General features: G+C 37.8%; 1 protein-coding gene across 1 annotated transcript in view; it reads left to right on the top strand.

Moving 5' to 3' along the window:
* The window catches only part of LOC127575191 (PC3-like endoprotease variant B), a 452025-nt gene that overhangs the window by 364703 nt on the left and 66389 nt on the right, over positions 1-20933 (top strand). Inside the window, exons 7-8 of the mRNA XM_052024893.1 lie at positions 396-489; positions 6854-7039. Of these exons, the coding sequence (XP_051880853.1) occupies positions 396-489; positions 6854-7039 (280 nt within the window). The remainder of the gene's footprint in view (positions 1-395; positions 490-6853; positions 7040-20933) is intronic.

The following is a 20933-nucleotide window of genomic DNA, read 5'->3' as shown; positions in this document are numbered from 1 at the left end:
ATAATGGGTCAAAAATCCGTGACAGCTTGTTTTTTTGCCAACACTAGAAATTAAAGTCTATCCTATGCAAAAGAGAATGGATAAAACCAGGTTGTGCCCGAAGTCTGTCCCACCTAGGAATGGCATTGCTTCTATACACCATCATCCCCATTTATCTCTTACCCAGTAGTGGCGTTTCCTGGGAGGGCCGAGAAAACAAGAAAGGAAACAAACCAATTGAGGGAAAATTGGTCAAGAAATGCCAATATTGGTTAAAAATGCCATAAAGAAGAAAGTAAATAAGATCTTCCTGTTATTGTTATGTTCCATAATGAATTAGATTGCTTAGTTTTATTTTAGGCATGGATTAATTCCAGTGATTATTTTGTTAATTTCTTCACACATTATATCAACAGAATTGTTCCAGCTGGCAATAGTGTGAATCTCCATATCACAACGGACGCCTGTGAGGGCACAGCTAGAGCCATCAATACATTGGAGCATGTGCAGGTTGGGGAAATAAATTGATTACAACGATGATCACTTTGTTAGTCCAACAACATAATAAGTGTTTACTAGCTGTTAATAGACATGTACAGCATGGAGCACTTTTCGTCAATGAAAACAGAAAACAAAAAGGTTTACGAAATAGGAAATGATTGTATCTAACTGTTTGTTTCACTTGTCATACACAAGCTCAAAATTTAACTCAGACAGGTGCGAATAGGTTAAACTGCAAGTCCCCATGACATGGTCAGTGTGATTTATAACTCCTACAACTCATTTCAGCTTGATTGACAGGCTGCCCGCCTGGGTACTCTGGGAAATGGGCTGCCTGCTCATTTTGTGCTGTAGGTTCTGGCAGGTTATTTAAGGTGAGGTTGATTCCCTGATGCCGGGTTTCATTGTTAACCAGGAATAAGAAAATGAGTTGTATGGCTGTTGTTAGTTTTCTCATACCTGGCTGCTGATCTTTATGGAGAAAGCAGGGAAAGGAGAGAGGTAATGCTTCACAACACTCACCAGTACTTACCTTAGGTGAGAGGAAACTAGATGGAGATGGCAAGATAATGGTGGGTTTAGATAGGATAAGTAGAGACAAGCTGTTGCCATGAGCAGATGATTTAAGAATAAGGGGATAAAGATTCAAGGTAATGGGTAAAACCTATAGGTGACTGGAAGGAAAAACTCGGTTATCATCTGGAACTCACTCCCTCTAAGGGTGGTGAAAACAGAGTCAATCAGCACTTCCAAAGGGAGTTGGATAGGCACCTGAGCAAAATAAATTTTTTGGGAGATAAGGAAAGGGTAGGGCGATGAGTCTGACTAGATTGCTCTACAAGAAATCAGCATGGACTCAGTAGGCCAAATAGCCTCCTTCTATGCCATAATGATTCTATAAATGTGCTGTTGTATGGCAACCTTCCTTCCCATTGGATGATGCCCTGCAACTTATCAGTCAACTTTGTGCTGAGCATCGACTGGTGTGGCTCAGGAGCCCCCAGTCTGGCCTGGCAGTCTCTGCCACACTTGCTACGGGTGAAGGCAGTAGGTGGAGAAATTGTGAATTTGTTGGTTTTCTCCGGACCCTCTCCAGCAGCTGAGTCTTCAGTCCTCCTCACCTCTTCCGATGGCCTCCTGAATGATCAGCCTCCAGAGGTCCCAATGGCCAGCTCTTGCTCCACCCCTTCCACAACAACACGGACCCAGCTTTACATTTATCAACTCACTGGACATATATATGAACCTGGTACATGTACACTTGTCGTTTCCTCTTTCTGCAAGACATAATAGCAGGGTTAAGCAATGCAGCAACAGTAGGTGTGACTGTCAGCCAAAGGGAGGATAAAGCCCTACACATTCGTGTTTTAGAAAAAGCCACAGGTATCATTTGAGAAGAAGGTGTTTGGCATCTCTGCACAGAACATCTGAATGTCACATGTAACCCTTCTTCCACCTTAAACACATGCTCAATAAGCGTCACTATACTTCAGCTCACAGTTGTCCATCCTCTCTGTGCCATCTTCACTCTTTTCCCTTTTCTGGGCCATTTCGGTTTTTATCAGCCCCAGGACACTGTTGAAAAGACACTGGAGAGAAAATACCACTTGCATAAGCATATACGACCATTGCATCCCACAACTCTCAGGATAGTCATTGGCACCCCACATGGGTTAGCCAGTGAATCAGAGTCTGTGCATGTGGTGAGGCATCCAGCACAGAAGCAAGAAGTTACTGGTTTCAGGTGCTGGGCAAGAAAGAAGGAATATTGGGGGTGAAGTTCTTGCCTAGTTCTGCTGAGCAGAACAGAGATAAGGATGTCAGAGGCTCAGCTCAGAAGACTGCTGCCATAAGCAGTTACATTTTGTGTTGGAAGGCCTGCTAAAGTGGCTCATCATTATGGCTGACCACAATGGAGACTGCTTCAGGCAGGGTGTTATCATCTACTGGTGGTGACAGCTCTCTGCGTCTTGGAGACTATGATGATTTCCAGGGATACTGTAGTCAGGCCCTCACAAAAGGGTTGAAACCCCCTGTTGCAACCTTAAAAAGCCAGACAGCTATTAGGCCAAATTCAGCATTATGGAGGTGCATAAGGCTGCCAAGATGATTTGCAAACACATTCAAAGCTGATACACACTAAAGCAAACTAGAATGAGCCACTGACAAAGAAGTTTATGACTGTGGTAACTTTGGCACCCTTGGCAAAGCATGGGATCCTGAGTTAGCAACATGCACATACTGTTTGTTATTGGAGCTTACAATAGCTGCTTGGTGCAGAACAATCTGCAAATAAGCTGTTCTTCAGTGAAATTCAAGGATGTGCTGATATAGCCATATTTGAACAGTCACCTGCTGTCTTCTGATGGCAAGACTGCTGCATGTACTGATTGCTGATGCTTCTAATTCTTTCTCCAACAGTTCTTCCATCCAAACAGGCAAGAATTGTACCCATGATAAGTGGACAGGATTTACTGATAGTACAACGAAATGAGTTAGAAGAAAATTATATGTAGCTCTCAACACTCCAACAGTGCAGTTCACACTATCTACTGCTACTGCTCTAGTGGCCCTGAGAGATCAATTCTGTTGAGTATTTGTAGACTTCAGCAAATTTGCATTAAGATGATATTGGAGTTGTAATTATGCCACAAAACCCTGATCTGCATTGCCTCAGTTATGCCAAGAAGCATCATCATTTGCAAAAAGAAAGCATTAAAAACTACACAATTAAATGGTAAATGGCAGATATGAAAGGATAAGTGTTGACAGTGATTTTAACTGGATATTCAGCCTGTTCTCATTGGTCAAAATTGATTTGTTTTTGTTTTTATTTGGTAATTGGTATTTGGATCAGTATTGTCATTTGTGCAGAGATACAGTGAAAAACTTTTGTCTGCATGCCATCTTGGCAGATCATACCATACATCAAGGTAGTAAAAAGAAAACAGAATGCAGAATATAGTGTTACAGTTACAGAGAAGGTGCAGTGCAGGTAGACAAGTAAAATGCAAGGTTCACGACAAGATAGATTGAGAGATGAAGAATTCATCTTTAGCGTATGAGAGATCCATTCAAGAGTCTGATAACAGCAAAATAGATTTATATGTGGATCCAATACCATCTTCTCATATTTTCTTACAACGTAGAAGAAAGCTATTCAGTCCATCAAGTATAGACTAGATTTCAGAGCATTCTCATCAAACCCATTCCCCAACATATTTCTCTGTAACTTATTCCCTTCCATCTTCCCATCAACTTCTCCAATTCTCCTGTTACCCATCTAAATTAGCAGCAATTTCCAGGAGCCCATTAACCTACAAACCATCTTTGAGATGTGGGAGGAAAGCAGAGCACCCAAGGGAAACCTGCATGGTCACAGATAGAAAGTGTGAACTCCACACAGACAGCACTCTAGGTCAGGATCAAACCGGGTCACTGGAGCTGTAGGGCAGCAGTACTAACTGCTGACCTTCAGTTGTATTAATTATGAAGTATAAACATTAAATTGTGCATGAACCCTTTCTATTCTAATCTTTTACTTCCTTATTGTGGGTATTACTAGCAAAACCAATAGTTAATGTCCACCATAATATCTGTGGATATCTTCATAAATGATAATCTTTATATTCAAGTGGGCCTTCTCATCTGAAACTTTATTGTAAAGATGAAAATGACATAGAAAGAGATAAGAAACAGGAGGAAGCAATCTATGATATGAAGAGAAAATAAAGATAATGTGGTAGTGTAAACAAGGTTCAACAGGATAACTTTCTGATTTCAGGCACATTCCTGGGTAAGTGCTCAGGAAAAGGCAATTCCAAAAGGTAGGCTAGAGAAATAGTAACACTGGTCACTTCTCACACACTTCTTATTGACTGGTCTTTAAAACAGAATTGTAAGAAGCTTGAGAGCATGTTGCTTGCCCAATCTATCAAGGGTAGATCAATGCATAATGCAGGAGACCTGAAACAGGGAGAATGTGAAAAATACCAAAAAAAGGCTTGTCCACCCCCCCCAGATAAAAAATGATTGAAATGGTACCAGTATTCACTGAAATTGCATTACTCTTACCTCTGTACAGAAAATTTCATTTGTGCTTTCCTGAACATTCTGTGTGCTTGAAAACAATTTAATATTACGGGGAATTGAGTTCCAAAGGAGACAGGAGAATGAAAATTTTGTACTTTGTTCTTATTTTCTGCTTTGAATTAATAAATGACCTTGTACCACTGATGAACAATGTAACTGGATAGATAGGGAAAAGAGAAGTGTTATTTAAGGATTTGAACACTAAGCATCCCCACCTAACATCCTTCTCCCCCCACCCCCAGGTTGAAACTCAGTTCTTGCAATAAGATTGCTATCTCCTTTCAGGGCAACAGTATTCAAATGCAATGATATTAATACATGTTAATATTCATTTAACAGTTGATTTTTGCTGATAATTTATTTTTGTCTTTTTAAATCCTTCATATTTTTATGATAAGGTGTGCAAACAAAATATTTAGTTTTATGCTGGAAATAACATAGGTAAAACATTTGTGATACTTTCGTCTGTCAAACATGTACTTAAAGGACTGATACTTCTCACAGTGTTGTCATAGCAAAAAGCTGCACCCACATCTTGCCTGTGGGTAACATCTGCTTGCCCTAAATGTAAAGTAACATATTTACTTCACCTGAAATCTTGGGCAGAGACTGCCAGTCATGAAGAGTACTATGAGTGGCTTTTCATACAGTAAAATCTTTTGGGCTGACTTCTTTATTACTCCTTATTATGACTCCATTATGCAAGTGCAATTGAATTTCATGGGAAAACAATAAGATCCAGATATCAGAATATTAACAAAATATAATTTCTATGATTTAAATTAAAGAGAAATGTTTGAACCAAGTGGTTATTCTGTGTATGCTTTTGAAATGTAGTTTTTGAACTGCTTACTTGCAAAATATCTCACTGCCACTTTATTGGAATGTATTTTAAGAAATGACGTATGCACATTGGAAATTAAATTGCATACACATTTCTATTAATTCTTCATCCACAAGAATGTGTGTCCACCAGTGCCAGAAAACATGTCTGGGCATCGCTGGTACCAGACACCTCCAGGACACGCAGGGTGCATGGAAGATCCTTCCATTTAATTACCCATGATAGGCACCTGCACCACTCAGAAATTCCATCTTCCCCTTCAAATCATGTTCCTTCAAGTCTGTTTTCACATGCTCCTCAATTACCTTTGTAAAGTGGTCATTAATATTGGTATATAAAGTAAAAGAGCATTGTATTTGAGGGTCCAGGTTGTAATTTAGGCCTGAATCCCAGTTGGGCTCTTCTCAGCATACTACCTTTCAAAGATGCTCAAATCTTCTGTGAAGTTAATGTCACAAGAATTCCAGTTTTACACCCTTCATGTCTAACTCTCTATGTCACACATGTGTTGTCTGTTCCTTGAGATGAATGGAGGAACCACTCATACATCTCTATGGATACTTATCCTTAACCAAGTGCCTTTAACTTATGGCTGACTTTGTCACCAATTATTTTTCATCACTTATTGCAAAGTCCCTGATCTTTTTTCTGTGGTTCCCACTTCCCGGTCATTTCTCTTCCACTTCCATTCCCCTTCTTCCTGCAGTCACCTATAGAAATTATAAAGCACAGAGAATCACGAGTGGACCAATTCATTATACCACTTTGTGAAGTATTGCTTCAGTTCTCTTCCTGAGGATAAAGCATGGCTAATTGAAAAGTTAGATTTTACTGAATAATTTTGACCTTCTTGTATTAGACCTGAACTTGTGCCTGTCACCGTAGAGCAATATAATTATAAAACAAAATGTTTTAGCAAAAAGGAACAGCAAGGTCTCATATACTTTACATGCTGGCAATCTACAACCATGTTATCATGATTTCATTGGGTAGTTGCTCAAATTATGCCATGAACACAGTGATTAGAAATAAAATTTAAGCAATGCATTGAATATTTTTTTTGTTCTGGCTGAAGGCAGATTCCAGTCTGAAAACTGTTATTTAGTGATGCACTGGAGAAATGTCATTTCATATTATTCATCATTAAATATCTCCCTTCAGTTTCTCACCTGAAGGTTACTAAATACAATAACAGGCAATGAAAGCAAGTATTAAAAGGTGTGAGAGTTTTTGTAGCAGTTCACAGCGTTTGATCAGTTTTCAATATAATGTTTTCAGATTTTAGTGATGATAGACAGCCACAGTAAGAGTTAAAGGCTAATGTCCAGAGGGCAAACAATAGTGGAATTACCCATAAACTCATTTTACTCAAAGCTTTAGGGACACACAATCCATTTGACATTATTGAATGAATGCTTTTATCTAATCTTCTGCCAGGCTGTTGTTAGCATCACCAGCATCTGCAGGGGTGACCTCAGTGTTGACCTGATCTCTCCCTTTGGAACAAAGTCACAGCTTCTGGGGACGCGAATGTTTGATATGTCTAGAGCTGGCTTGAGTAAATGGACCCTTATGTCAGTGCATTCGTGGGGGGAGAATCCATACGGCACCTGGACACTGAAGGTAGGATTATTACAGCAATCAGTTGCAATCTGTGAATAATGTTCTGGATTTGATTTTCTCAAGAAGGTAATATTCCTTTCCTGATTGATTTCAAAATTTTTAAAGCAATTAAAATGGGTGGCAACATTACTTTTAAGAGTCAATGAAAACAAAATATTTAGGACACTGAAAGGCTCTGGTTTAATCTTGGGAAAATCTGACAAGATCAGGCAGCAGCATTCCATTTGTTCTTTGACACAATTACTCTCAAATGTTAACATATATCTTATCCGAGGGAGGACTATCTCACTGCCTTAAGATTTGCTTGACTGCTTTGAGACTACATATAAGCCAAGAAATTACTATAGGCAATATAAGTTGATGAAAATTTTACACATTTGTCTGACTTCCTATCTGGCTGCTATTTTAATGGAAGCTTTAAACCTTTAAAACATTTTAAATTCTTAATACTGCAATAGGTATTTCCCAGGTTATAAATATGAAGTCATAATAATAAATAGGTACTAAGATAAGGAATGGTTGGATGTGTGTACTGTCCAATGTGCAGCTTGCAGTATGTATAGCAAAGACTTGAATTTATGGATGTATGAACTTAATAAAACATATTTCTTCCATGTTCACCTCAGCAATTAAATTTGTTCCTTGACAAATGGACCTTCCACATGGCTAGATGTTTTTTGGAAATATTTTTGGATAATACAGAAAACATATTTTGTGCATTTTTAAATATAAAAGCAAATTAGAATGAAGGAATCGTAATCCAAATGGGACAAGAGTCTTTGAAGATGGGTTGCAATTTTTAGGGAAAAGCATTCAAGTAATTGCAAATTGAGCACTGGGTGATTGAAGTTGCTCCTCAGAGGCTTTGAAAGCTATGAGGAAGGAAACATAGCATCTGTGCAGTAGAAGTCATATTATTTAGAGAATTTGAATGGTGCAATTGCACAGAGTGTGAAATAACACCATATCCTGCAAAGCTTCAACCTCCAAAATTAGACTCTCTCTTTCATCGCTCTAAAGTTCAAGACCCTCTACTTGTATTCTGCTTATAAAAGCACTTTGTATTTCCTTTAATATCATCCACTCACCTTTTTGTTCCTGTTCTTTATTTCTCTCAGTTTCCCTTTCAACATTCCACATCATTAATCTTCAATGTTGTTAGTCCTAATTTTATCATGTCTTCCTTTTAAGTTTCTGTTGTGTTAATCTTTCTAGTTATCCATGGGACTCCACTCGTGCCCATACATCCATTTCCATTAAAACAGTGTATTGACTTTGTACTCTATACAGCTGATATTTGAAGATGTCCACTACTGATCTGTAATATACTAAGGGAAGATATTTTGAACCAGATTCATTTTCATTTCCTTTTATGTTGACCTTTTTAGCACAGCGCTTTAACTTATTGTCATCTATTTTTGTTCCTGGATGAACCGTAAATAGACATTTGTCACTACTATCAAACTGTTCCCCTATATCAATTACTTGCACCTCTTAATTTCCCACACCTAAACCAAGCAATGCTGCATTCGTTTTTGGTCTAACTGAAGTGTTACATCTAACATTGTCTTCATGTCACATTTGCCTCTCACTTAAACATTTCATCCTTATGCTTAAATTTTTAACCCCTCCCTATATCTATACTCTGCTCAAGGCCTTCATTGCTCCTCCCCGCAAGCTTTCCATTCTTTTATGTTCTGTGGAAACTCCTCTTCACTTACTTAGACTCATCTGAAATTCCTTTCCTAGCCCACTATACCTCCACCTCTCACCCTTCCTTAAAACCAACCTATCTCCTTGAAATCCACTTCTTGGATCGAGCTTTGGGTCAATCCAACTGCAGTAAAACTCTAATAATCCACTATCCAGCTATTGGAAATCCAAATGGTTTAGCATTTGGCTGACTGGTGTTGATTGCCATACTCCCATTAGCACTCCTGGGCCTCAGTTACTGTTTTCTATTTCACACACCTGAACCCCAATTTCCCCACTCCATTTCACACATTGGGATTCCAGTTCCTGTGCTCTCTTTCACACACTGTGGGCCTTGATTCCCATACTATCTTTTTCACACTGGGGCTTTGGTTGTCATACTCTCTTTCATAGACCAGGGCCTTGATTCCCATACTCTCTTTCAAACACCAGTGGCCTTGTTTCCCATACTTTCTTTCACACAGAGGGGCCTTGATTACCATATTGTCTTTCACACACCATGGGCCCAGTTCCCATGCTGCCTTTCTTTTACCATGGTCCCGGGCCCTGTGTTCCCCTAAAATTCACCAGGACACTAGTTCCTGCACTTGCTTGAAACTCATCTTGTTCTGTTTCCATGCTCCCTTTAAACTTACTGATTTCACTGGAAAATTGATTATTCTACTATGTAACATTTTTAAAAACTGAATTAAAATTGCGTTGCTATCTTAATAGGTTATAACATCCAATAGTCTGAAAAATCTGGAAATCCGGTACCACCAAAGCCCTAATGTGCTGAATTAATGGAGTTACCCTGTAATATCACCTCGTTTGATTGAGTGCCTGCTTTTCCTCCATCTCAAAGGTGTCGTGTAAATGCAAACTGTTGTATTCCACTGAACTACAACCATTGTAATTTAAATATTCTGGAATAAAATGAAGAATAAATCAAGGAGCTACAGAATAGTTAATTAATGTCAATTGTGAGCAAGATCTTGGTATTTACAATTTAAGAAAAAAGTGATGTGTATTTAGAAATATACCATTTCATTGAAGATTGACAGAGCAAAGCAAATTGTGCTTGAAGAACTTTAGAATTTTTTGAAGAATTTAACAGCTAAAGCAAATGTTCTATGGAGTTTTAGAAAGAATAAAGATTTTTAGCAAGGCATGTGTAATTAAAGAAAAGGTGGCACAGATGAAACATTGACTAATGAGAGAAAAACTAATAGGAAGCAGTGTACCATAGCTTATGATACCAGCCTAATAACTCAAAAGTCATGACCTGAAATCCCCAACACAGCAAGTTGTTAAATCGAAGCCACTAAATCTAATACCATATAACTTGAGCATAAAAGCTTCCATGTTGTCATAGAAATCCAGTTCATTCACCTGCAACCACTACTTTGCCTGGACTTGATGTGACCAATTCCATACTGCCATTTGAAGTAACCTAGAAGGTCATCCCGTTCTAAACCCTTGCTATGAAGATTAATGATGTGAATGGCTTTGTGATAACACTGTCTTCACAAGTACCTTTCTTGGTAATATGCCTTCCCATGTTACCAAGAAGAGTACCCATACCCTGAGAATTAACTTGAAAACAAAGTCAAAGGAAGATTTGTGGCTACTGTGAAGGAGAAAATTAAGATTATTTCTCTAACAATAAGTTGCACAGATGTAATGAAATGAATGTTCCCTCACTCTGCTGTGAGCAACTATGGTTTTCTGGTTCTGTACCTGCTCTCAGCAGAGGTAGATTCCAATGAGGCAATTAGAATTGGATCTAGCAAAATCCCAAGGAAGTCCAGGAATACTGCCAGCTATATCCAAGGTTGCTGCCCCTGATCGCAATTTGCAGTTTTGTGAAAAAATGGGAGATGAAAATTGCAGGATCCAGGTTTCAGACACCACTTTTTCAGATACTACACAGAATTGCTAGTATTACTACATATGATTCTACATTTTTTATCTTAATATTATTTGGCAATAAGATAGAAATCCATCTGTTCAAAATAATAAGTAATTGAAAATAAAGAAGTGGACAAATATCACGTGTGTTGTCAATATGAATCTTAAAGAGTGTAAATATGAGGAAAATGTTTCACCTGGATCAAGAGAATAACTGTCCTTATTCTAGGAACTCCCAAGCAAATTTTCTTGAGCGGTGAGCAGGATAATAACTGAAGTAGTAAAAATCACTAACCTTGCTAAGCTTTCTTCATTCTTCAAATTAATCATATAGCTTTATGATGTTGATTTAATATAATTTTTAATGTAGAAGTATTAATCTACCTCTCTGGTTTTAAAAGAATCCTATTAAACAGTCTTGTGAAGGTGTATTTATGCAGTATAGGAAAAATGAGTTGCATAACAACTGTTTTGACATCATAAATATCTTTAAACTGACTTTGTCATTCTGATATTCTCCATTGTTGGTTCACAGCTAACATTGCTTCATGATCTTGCCTACAAATAGGAAAAGTAAACTGTTTGATTAATGAACATGCTGGACACGCGATGTATGATGCAATGCTTTATAGTAATACTCTCTGTTAAAAATGCTGAACATTTAGAGATTTATACTGCCAAATTTATGGGTTATTCTGGAAATCACCAATAGAAGAATATATTTATTTTTCCATTTGCTTTAAATAGTTGTGTTTATTTTCATATAACTGGTCTCCAAACAAAATAATAATTCAACTTTTGCAGAAGAGTATTTTGACATACATATTCTCTAAGCTTCCAAAAAAAAGGAGTCAGAAAAGTATGAGAACCACGTTCACATATAGGCTCAGCACATTATGTGAATGGTGTTCATGGCTGTTTCCCATGAAATTACAGATGTTTGTTTTAACAACTCAGAGTTTGATAGGACAAAGAGAGCATACAATTTCTTTGCATGAAGGGCTATTAAATAAATCAGGATCAGGTTTATTAACATTGACTTATATGGCATGAATTTGTCATTTTGCGGCAGCAGCACAGTGCAAAGACGTAAAAATTACTGTAAATTACAAAATAAATAAATTGTGCAAAAAAAGTAGGAATAGTGAGGTAGTGTTCATGGGTTCATGGACCATTTAGAAATCTAATGGCAGAAAGGAAGAAGCTATTACTAAATCGTTGAGTGCGGATCTTCAGGCTTCTGTACCTCGTCCTTGATGGTAGTAATGAGAAGAAGGCATGTCCTGGATAGTGAGGGTCCTTGGTGATGGATGCCGCCTTCTTGAGGCATCGCCTCTTGAAGATGTCCTCGTTTAAAGTAATGTATCATGTTTTTAAAACGTCATGAGTCACAACAATTGACATAAAATTACTATAAATTACAAAATAAATAAATAGTGCAAAAAAAGGAATAACAAAGTAGTGTTCAGGGATAAACTTGAATGGATATTGCTACTGTCCAGCTGATGCCTTTGACTTCCACTCAGTGTTGGTGACTCTTCAACTGCCTTGGAAGCATTTTTTATGCACCCCAGTACAATTATTTCCACAATAATCAGTTCTTCATGTGCCACTACTGCTGAATGATTTAAGATAATCATAATTAGCAACTTCATTCTTAACAATGATTGGAAATTACATTAGTTTCCTTCTACAGTTATGAATAAAGCCATAGAGGAAATTTGATAGATTCTAATATATCTATTCCAGGAGTATAAATTCAGTTCTCTTCAAAGAAAGGTACACTTTAAGGAAGTTCTCTAAGAACACAGGGTGACTTACTTGTCAGACTTATTTTGAGAGATCACAAGGTAAAGGTGATAGTGAATCCATTTCACAAGGATGCTTTTGTGAGACCGGAACTGCTTTTCTCTTAAGAAAATACAGCTGGACCCTATGTGTTATTTACATCAATTGATAAAGCTATTTCATATTCTATCATGAATGCCACAGCAAAAACAGTGAATTCAAAAATAAATCAGACATCAGGACGAGTTGTAAATGTTAAATATGTAATTAAATGGTACTTTGAATATCATAAATATTTCATGGTTTGATGACAAAGAGACTTTATAATAAATGTTCCAATAATTCATAACTTTGTGATGATGATGCACCAGTTAAAGTATTAGACTAGTAACCAAGAGGCCTGGACTAACAATCTAGCATCTGAGTTCAAATCCCGTCAAAGCAGTTATGGAATTTCACTTCAGTAAGTAATTTAGAAAACCAAATACAAGTCATTAATAATAATGACCACAAAATCTTTTGGATTGCTGTAAAAAACACATCTGGTCCACTAATGAGCTTCAAGGAAGGAGATCTGGTCTGGCCTAGGTGTGACTTCAGACATCACCAGTGTGGTTGGCTCTTAACTGTCCTCTTAAGTAGCCAAGCAAGCCATGTAAATGGTTCATCACCAGTTTTTCACAGACCATTAAGGAGGGGCAATAAATGCTGGCCATGCCAGTGATGCCCAGATCCTGAAAATGAATAAACAAAAAATATCCCTGGAGCACTCATTTGCATTACTTGTGCAGGATGGTGGGAAGGGAACTGAGAAAGTTTGACTTTTTGGAAAACGTCAATATAGAAATTCACAAAATGGTCTTTTAACAAGTTTTCATTGTGTGTGTATTTGATTGATTAGAAGAGAGAAAAAAATGGTTCTTTGCTACTCTCTGTAATTACATCATCTGGCAAGAACTGTCTTATCTGCCTTGAGGGCTGCAGTTGACTGTTGATTCCCACTGGACTTGTCCTCTGCTAAATTTCATTATGCCAGGGGTGGAGATTACAGCGTACATATGGACTTAGGTTGGGTCTTTCAATCAGATTGAAAAATGAGCATACAGAAGTCACAGCAGCCTCATCCTGTAATTCTTACTGAAGATATCTGATGACAGCAGAAAAATTAGAACCCAATATGTTGCTATAGTATCAAACAGGACAAGAGCTGGAACATTATGTAAAGATCTAAACCTATTTTACGAAGGATGAGGACATGTTATGATCTTAATTTCCCCCATCCTATAATTTGAGTGTCTCAATTCATCAGGCTTCATAAGTTTATTGTATTCTTTCTGAATAGTTTTTCCAGTATACTGTACAGAGAGATTATTTTCTGTCCTCACATCATGGTTCCTGTTTTAGTCTGGAACATGAAGTAAATCAAGAAAAACTATTCATCTACTATCACAATCTCCATTTTCAGTTGTTCGACAGATGTCTGGGGCAAATTTTCATTCCACCTAATCTCAGCTATGTACCCTCTCAATTTTCTAAAATCTTCCCTGATCTGATCTGCTGTGTCCACTTTTGACAGAGCTTTTCCTTTTCTTGTTTGGTCTCAAACCTGAACATATTGAAGTCACTACTCCTTGGTGCCCACAATATTTAGTTCATCCAACTAATCCATTTCATTAACCAGAGGCTGTTAATCCTGAATGTTCTCAATGATTTTACACTGACAATATTATAATTATCATATAATTCCAATGCACTTCTGCAGATTTAAAAGAAAAAAAATCAATCATATGGGCTGATAGTGCATCCATCTATGGAATACTTTCTGAGGTTCTTTAAGACTTTTGACCAAGTATGCCTGAAATAATATCTCTCCTTCCCCTGCCCCCAACAGAAGAAGCATACTGGTCTAACTATTTGAAAACATTTTTTTGCAGATCTGCAAATAAACTTTAAATACATGTAAAATTTTAATGACTGTCAGTGTAATATCACATTGTACTTAAAGCCATTGTTATAAAGTTGTTCTGCAAAATCAGAAAAAAAATTCAAAATCAGAAGCCAGGTATCATGAAATTTTCAAGAGAGTATTAAGAATGTTGTTGGAAAGCATATACGATACTTAGTTTTATTGGTAGAAGAAGAGTAAAAAACTAACAAAGCAATGCTAAGTATTTAGAAAATATTCTTCAGGCTGCAGCCTGACCGCTGAATTCAAGTCTTGTGTCAATGACTTGGAGAGTGTACAGAAGAGATTGAATAGAATGGTACCCATTACGTGAAGAGACCAATGAATCACTTTCCACCCATGGCCCAAACCTGAAGCCTGTGTCCTTATTATGAAACCACTTTGGTGTTAAGAAAGAGTGTGGAAAATAGATGTGACAGACAAATGTGACCATAATGATTCAGGGAGAGTCAGTTCTTCAGCATGTAGACACTAGTAGGTCCATTGTAAGTTTGATTTATATCAAAAATTACATCATTTATTAGAAATTGACTGATGTATATTATTAAAACTATTAAATAGCTCATATAGCTTTTTAAAGTCCTTCTCAGTGATACTTTCCAACTGCATCAAGGGATACTTTTTTAATGGAGAGGGAAAAATAACAGTTGTGTTCTATGACATTGAATGATTGCAATGGTTCATGTAAGATTTTATATTTGCAAATATGTAAATGATTTTGAGCAGAAACTTAAGTGTAACATACCCATAGCAATTTCAAGTTCTTATTTTGTGTGCAATTTCCCTGAATACACTGAAAGCAAAGTGTCATCCTTTACATTTAGAACTCAGTAAAGAACTCTAATTTTCATAGCATTGTGCAGCCATAAGCTTTAGCTTCTTATGTAAGGGATCTAGTTTATACCACTGCTAACATTCGCACTTAACTCTCTTAACAAAAGTGAGTTTATAAGTAGCAACAGGACATAAAGTATTACTGCAGTTCGGTATTGTTTTCTGCTAATGTTGGGTTGATTGAGTTAAAACAATCAACCCAATTACAATCTTATTGTATGGTGGAAGAAACACAAAGGGCCAAATTTCTTAAACTTTTTGTCATGTTTTTAGGGTCATACAGCAGAGAAGCAGAACCCTTAGCCCACCACATCCATGTTGACAATCAAGTACCCATCTTATGTGATTGCAAGTTGTTTCATTCCAAGGTGAATGTGTAAGGACACAAAATATGGTCAATAGAATAATACACCTCTGGCAAGTGCAGCATATTTTACTGAATGCAGAATAAAATGAAACTCATGATATCAGATGCTTCATTTTCCAAGTATACAGCCTTATTTATTTAGTTTTGTATATACAAAATTGTGCATTCTGGGCTCTTAGACATTCAACAAGAACTGAAAGAGGCTTTAAAGAATGCAGTATCAACATCTGTTAACTCGGTTCCAAGATTATGCCTGATTCCATTTTTTCTGTTTTCATTTGGAAATTCTCCAGTTTGTTTGCTTTCTGGAAGAAGAATGGCATTGGAAGTCAGGTTGCCAATGCTGTACCAGGTATAGGCTGCCAAGTACCTCACATGACTGCATAAAAGGTTGTACCTGCACTTGGCAGTCGATTTACTTTACACAGAAACTAGACACTGAATTGTGCCACATGCAGGTATAAACCATCAATGATCTGGTCAATAGCATTGTCATTACATGAAGAAGAGGAACCGGCCCTGTTTGCTTCATCCAGGTGGAGGGTAAGGGACATGGGGGTGGTGTGGGTTGGTTTGTCGTGTCCAGAGAATAAAAGAAGGTGGTCTTGGGAAGAGCTCCCAACAGAAGGAGAAAAATGGGAGGAGGAGGAAGATTAGGTTTGAAGATATTGTTATTTTCATTTATTTGTCCTGCTGTTATCCATGGGCCCTGCATTGGCTGTCCCAATAAAGTCTGTTATCATCTTCTTTGTGGCATTTAGCACATTCAGCTTTCTAGCTTTAAGAAGAGTTGACATTCACTAGAGCTAGCCATACACAATATTGACCCCCTTTACAATCAATGGGCCTGGGTTAATCAAACGTTTTTGATGACCTTCCCACCCCTACTCTCATGCCTTGGTCTCTTTCCAAACTTGTGTTCTTCTTCATGTGGAAGTACCTTGTCACAGCTCAGCACCTTTATCTTTCAGTCTACCTGTGAGCAACACCTCACCATGTGGTGAGCTGTGGGCGTGAACACACCTCCTACCGTTCCATGACACATAACGGTAAAGATACATGTTGCACCATCTGGTGCCCTTTACCTCCATTCCTTAATAAGTTTCCCTTCTGAAGTTCAGCTTATCACAATCCTTAACTTCACCTTCAAGACTGTGACAGTCAATATATCTTGAAATTTAACTAGCCATTTGGAAAGTTAAAGCCCAGTGGGTATAAGTACTGGAAAAATCCACATCACAGTGATGTCAATATGAATTATGATTCCAGCATCAGTAAAGAAGGGATAAATTTGTCAGTGTGCAATATTCCACTCATTAAAATGTAACTAAGAAATTGGATGAGCTCATTGACTTGTGCTGAAACATGGTGGAGTACAATGCTAGCATATAGATCAGGCCTCTCCTAAAATAAAATCACATCATTGCATGAAAAGTTCTTTGAATATGTGGAATCATATTTCCTATTTGACAGAAGCAGCAAGTACTAAGCTACATGAGAAGCCCCCCACTGCCATGTTGTTGCCTCACTGATCACAGCAAAGTTTCATCGGACCTTGAAGGGTCTATCCCCATGGCAGCCACAAACCAGCCATGCAAAAGACTGCCATGGAGATGAGGCAAAACATGGGGGAAGATGGACATGGTAACTATCTGTGTGTAACCAACCCCTCCTTCCAACCCTCACCCCCACCCCAATGGAGTCCCACGCTGCGAGCACCTTCATGCTGCTGCAAAGGTTGGGATGGTCTGTAGGACAATGATTGAGATGCATAAAACAAAAAGGCTATCATTATTGATGGAGAGTTTGGAAATGTCTTGAGCATTGCAAAATGAGGCTGGCAGATGCTGTGTGCAATAGATCGGTAAGAATGGAGGCCCTATAATTCACAGCTCATTAGTGATCTTCAGCAGACTTTTTTTGAGAATGAGATATGATGATCTCCCAAGATGGGAAGTCCAACTTCTTTTAATAGAGGTGAAAGCTATGGTGCCAAATGTAAGCATAATATTTATTGCATAAAAGTCAAATGCTGCATAAAGCTCAAATGCTCTTGAGTACTTCTCACCCAGACATAACCTAACCAAATTCCCAATAGGCAATATTTCATCCAGAGTTGATTTCCAGGTTGGTATACTTTCTGGGTTACAATATGTAGTGGGGTGCACAATGTGTACATGAAAAATTAGTGCTAACTGATCTACTTTTGAGACTGGAACCTCTTAATAGCCAGAATGTGAAGGTTTTCTATTCAAGATAAAACTGACTATTTAGGTTATGAATGAGTACATATATCTTGAGGGGTAAAATTACTGCCTGGACTCTGATACCATGAAGCAGTTATGCGACAAGTAGTGGGTCCACCAACAAACTTTAGTTATATTTTAGAATCATAAAAACAATCACAGTTTTTAACCTTTTATTATAATTATAATATAACAGAGTTCAGAAATTAAATTTATTTCCAACTGATGAATGATCCTTCAACCCTGTGAGCTGTGGTGTTCTGAGAACTGAATGGTGTAAAGGGGACTGGATGTGATAAAGTGGGGATTACGGTTTCAAACAATGATGGGAATGATCTGAATGGTCAAGAGAATGGTCTCTAATTGGATCTGAAGGAAGCTGTAATGCTTAGAGTCAAACAAAGCTGACATCTAAGATTCACTTGAATTAGCAGCCACGGAGGTTGATAGAATCAGAACTAGAAGCAAATGCATGTTACTGAAGAGCCAGGGAAGATGATTTGGATTTTTCCGACACTAAACTGGATAAAGTTTAACCTCAAGTCTTAATGCTGAGCTAGTGAGAACAGTCTTGTGATCAATAGAAATGGGGATAGAGATAATCGTTGCATATATGGAAACTGACCATATACATCCAGATGATGTTGCTGCAGTAAATGTGAATGATTAAAAGCAGATGTGGGGGCCAGGGTGGTTGGCAAACAATAGAACTGAGGGTATTAAATAATTAGCATTGTGGACGGTTGAAGATAGTTTGAAAAGAAGCAGCAATGGCAAGTTAGGTTCTAGTCACACCAGATATTTTTGGGGACCATGAACTTGGTAATTTTGGCACTAAATGTGTCAGAATTCAGAGGAACTCAAACCCCTCTGTATGGCAATAATGTGCTACAGCTTACCAAACTGAAACTTACTCATTTATCCTGGCTCTCTTTTTTCTGTTAGCTAGTCACCTATCTTTGCTAATATATTACCTGCATAAGTTCTTTTCTTGTGCAATTTCCTTTCACATGGCACCTTGTCGAATACCTTATTTTGAATACATTACATCTACAGGTTCCTCCTTATCCACCCTGCTCATTAAATCTTTAGGAGACTCAACATAATTTTTAAAACATGTCTTCCCTTTCATAAACCATGTCGACTCTGCTTCATTTTCCATGATTTTCCAAGTGTCCTAATACTATTTCCTTATTGTTAGATTCCAGCATTTTTCCAATGACATACATTGGGCTAATTGGCCTATAACATTTTGCTTCCTGTCTCCTCATTTCTTGAACAGAGACATTATATTTCTGGTTTTCCAATAAATCAAACTCTTTCCAGTATCTAGAGAATTTTGGAAGATTATACCCAATATATCCATTACCTCTGCAAGCTACTTCTTTTAAGATTCTAGAATGCAAGCCATCAAGTCTAGAGAACTGATCATCGCTTTGTTTATTTAACTCTGGTGCTGTGATGCACAACATATGGCCCCCATCTGTCTCCTGTTAGAAGGAAAAGACTAGCAAGGGCAAATCTATGTCCTTAAAAGATAAGATGGGAGAATTTATAATAAGGAAACGGTAGAATTAAGCTTTCCTTAATAGAGAAAGGCATACAAAAAACTGCCAGAAATATTACAGAAGACTACCAAGAATGAGGAACTGAAGGAAATAAGCACTGGTCAAAAAACAATGCTGGAGAAATTAGTGAGCCTGAAAGCTGATAAATGCCAAGGACCCGATGATACACATCTCAGAGTTATGGAGGAGGTGGCTTTATAGAGGAGTGGATGCTCCGGTTATCATCTTCTGTATTTTTATAGATTCTGGAAATGTTCCTGTGAATTGGAGGGTTGAAAATGTGACCGTACTATATGAGGAAGAAGGGAGAGAGACATCAAGGTATGACCAACCTGTTAGCTAATGTCAGTAGCAGGGAAAATGCTGGAATCAATAATGAAGAATGTAATAACAGAACATCTTGAAAATAATTATAGAATTGAGCAGAGTCAGCATGGATTTATTAAAGGTAAATTATGTTTGACTGATCTGCTAGAGCAGAATAGATAAGAGATCAGTAGATATAGCCATTTGGATTTTTGGAAGGCTTCCAATAAGGCCCCACACAAATGAACAAGGTTTGAGCACACAGAAATGGGAGTAATATATTATCCAGATTGAGAATTGGCTATCAGACAGGAAGCAAAGAGTGGGAAAGAATAGATTGTTCTCAGGTTAGCAGGCTGTGACTAGTGGGATACCACAGGGATCAGTACTTAGGCCCCAGCAGTTCAACAAGTGGTTCATCTAAGGCGACTAAATATTATATTTCCAAGTTTGCTAAACATGGTGGGATTGTGAGGAAGGAGGAGAATGTAAAGAAGCTTCAGATCGATATGGACAGGCTGAGTAAATGAGTGAGGACATGGCAGATCAAATATGGTGTGGAAAAATCTGAGGTCATCCACTTTGGTTCATAAAACAGAAAAGCAGTGTATTTTTTAAACAATGAGAGATTGGATAGTGTTGATATTCAAGGAGACCTTCATATGCTTGTACACGTCACTTTAGGCGAATGTGCAGGTACAGCAAACCATTTGTGGGCTGCCCCCAGAACACTCTATGCAAAAAGATGCATTTCACTGTGTGTTTCAAGGTATATGTGACTAATAAAGAAATCTTATCTCTCTCTTATCTTATCTCTCTTACCTCTCCTTGGTGAGACTTTAGCAATGCTCAAATGCATTGTCACACGAATGTGGCAACTGCTGGCATCATTGCATACTCTGTAATGCCTCACTTAGAAAGGTTGTTAGTGCCCTGTAGTCCCTGTGAATGTGCTCCAGTAAAACCTCAAATGCCGCTTGACATTGAGTAGTTCTTTCCCTTTAAAAATGACAATCTCACTGCAGTGGGGCACATGGTTTTGAAATAATTTGAGGGAGAGTCTTCTGGCAAAAATATGAATGCAATTACATGGTGCAATGAAACTTCTTTTCAACTTTTTCCTATGTTCAGAAGCCCCTCATTATATGGGGATTATAAGTGAGATGGACAGGTGAGAGACTATGAAATATGCTTGTGAAGGAAAGCATGGTACTAC

This window comes from Pristis pectinata, chromosome 10 (assembly GCF_009764475.1).
Source record: "Pristis pectinata isolate sPriPec2 chromosome 10, sPriPec2.1.pri, whole genome shotgun sequence".
Taxonomy (NCBI): Eukaryota; Metazoa; Chordata; class Chondrichthyes; order Rhinopristiformes; family Pristidae; genus Pristis; species Pristis pectinata.
Note: the sequence above shows the minus strand (reverse complement) of the source record. Positions and strands in the feature narration are given on the sequence as shown.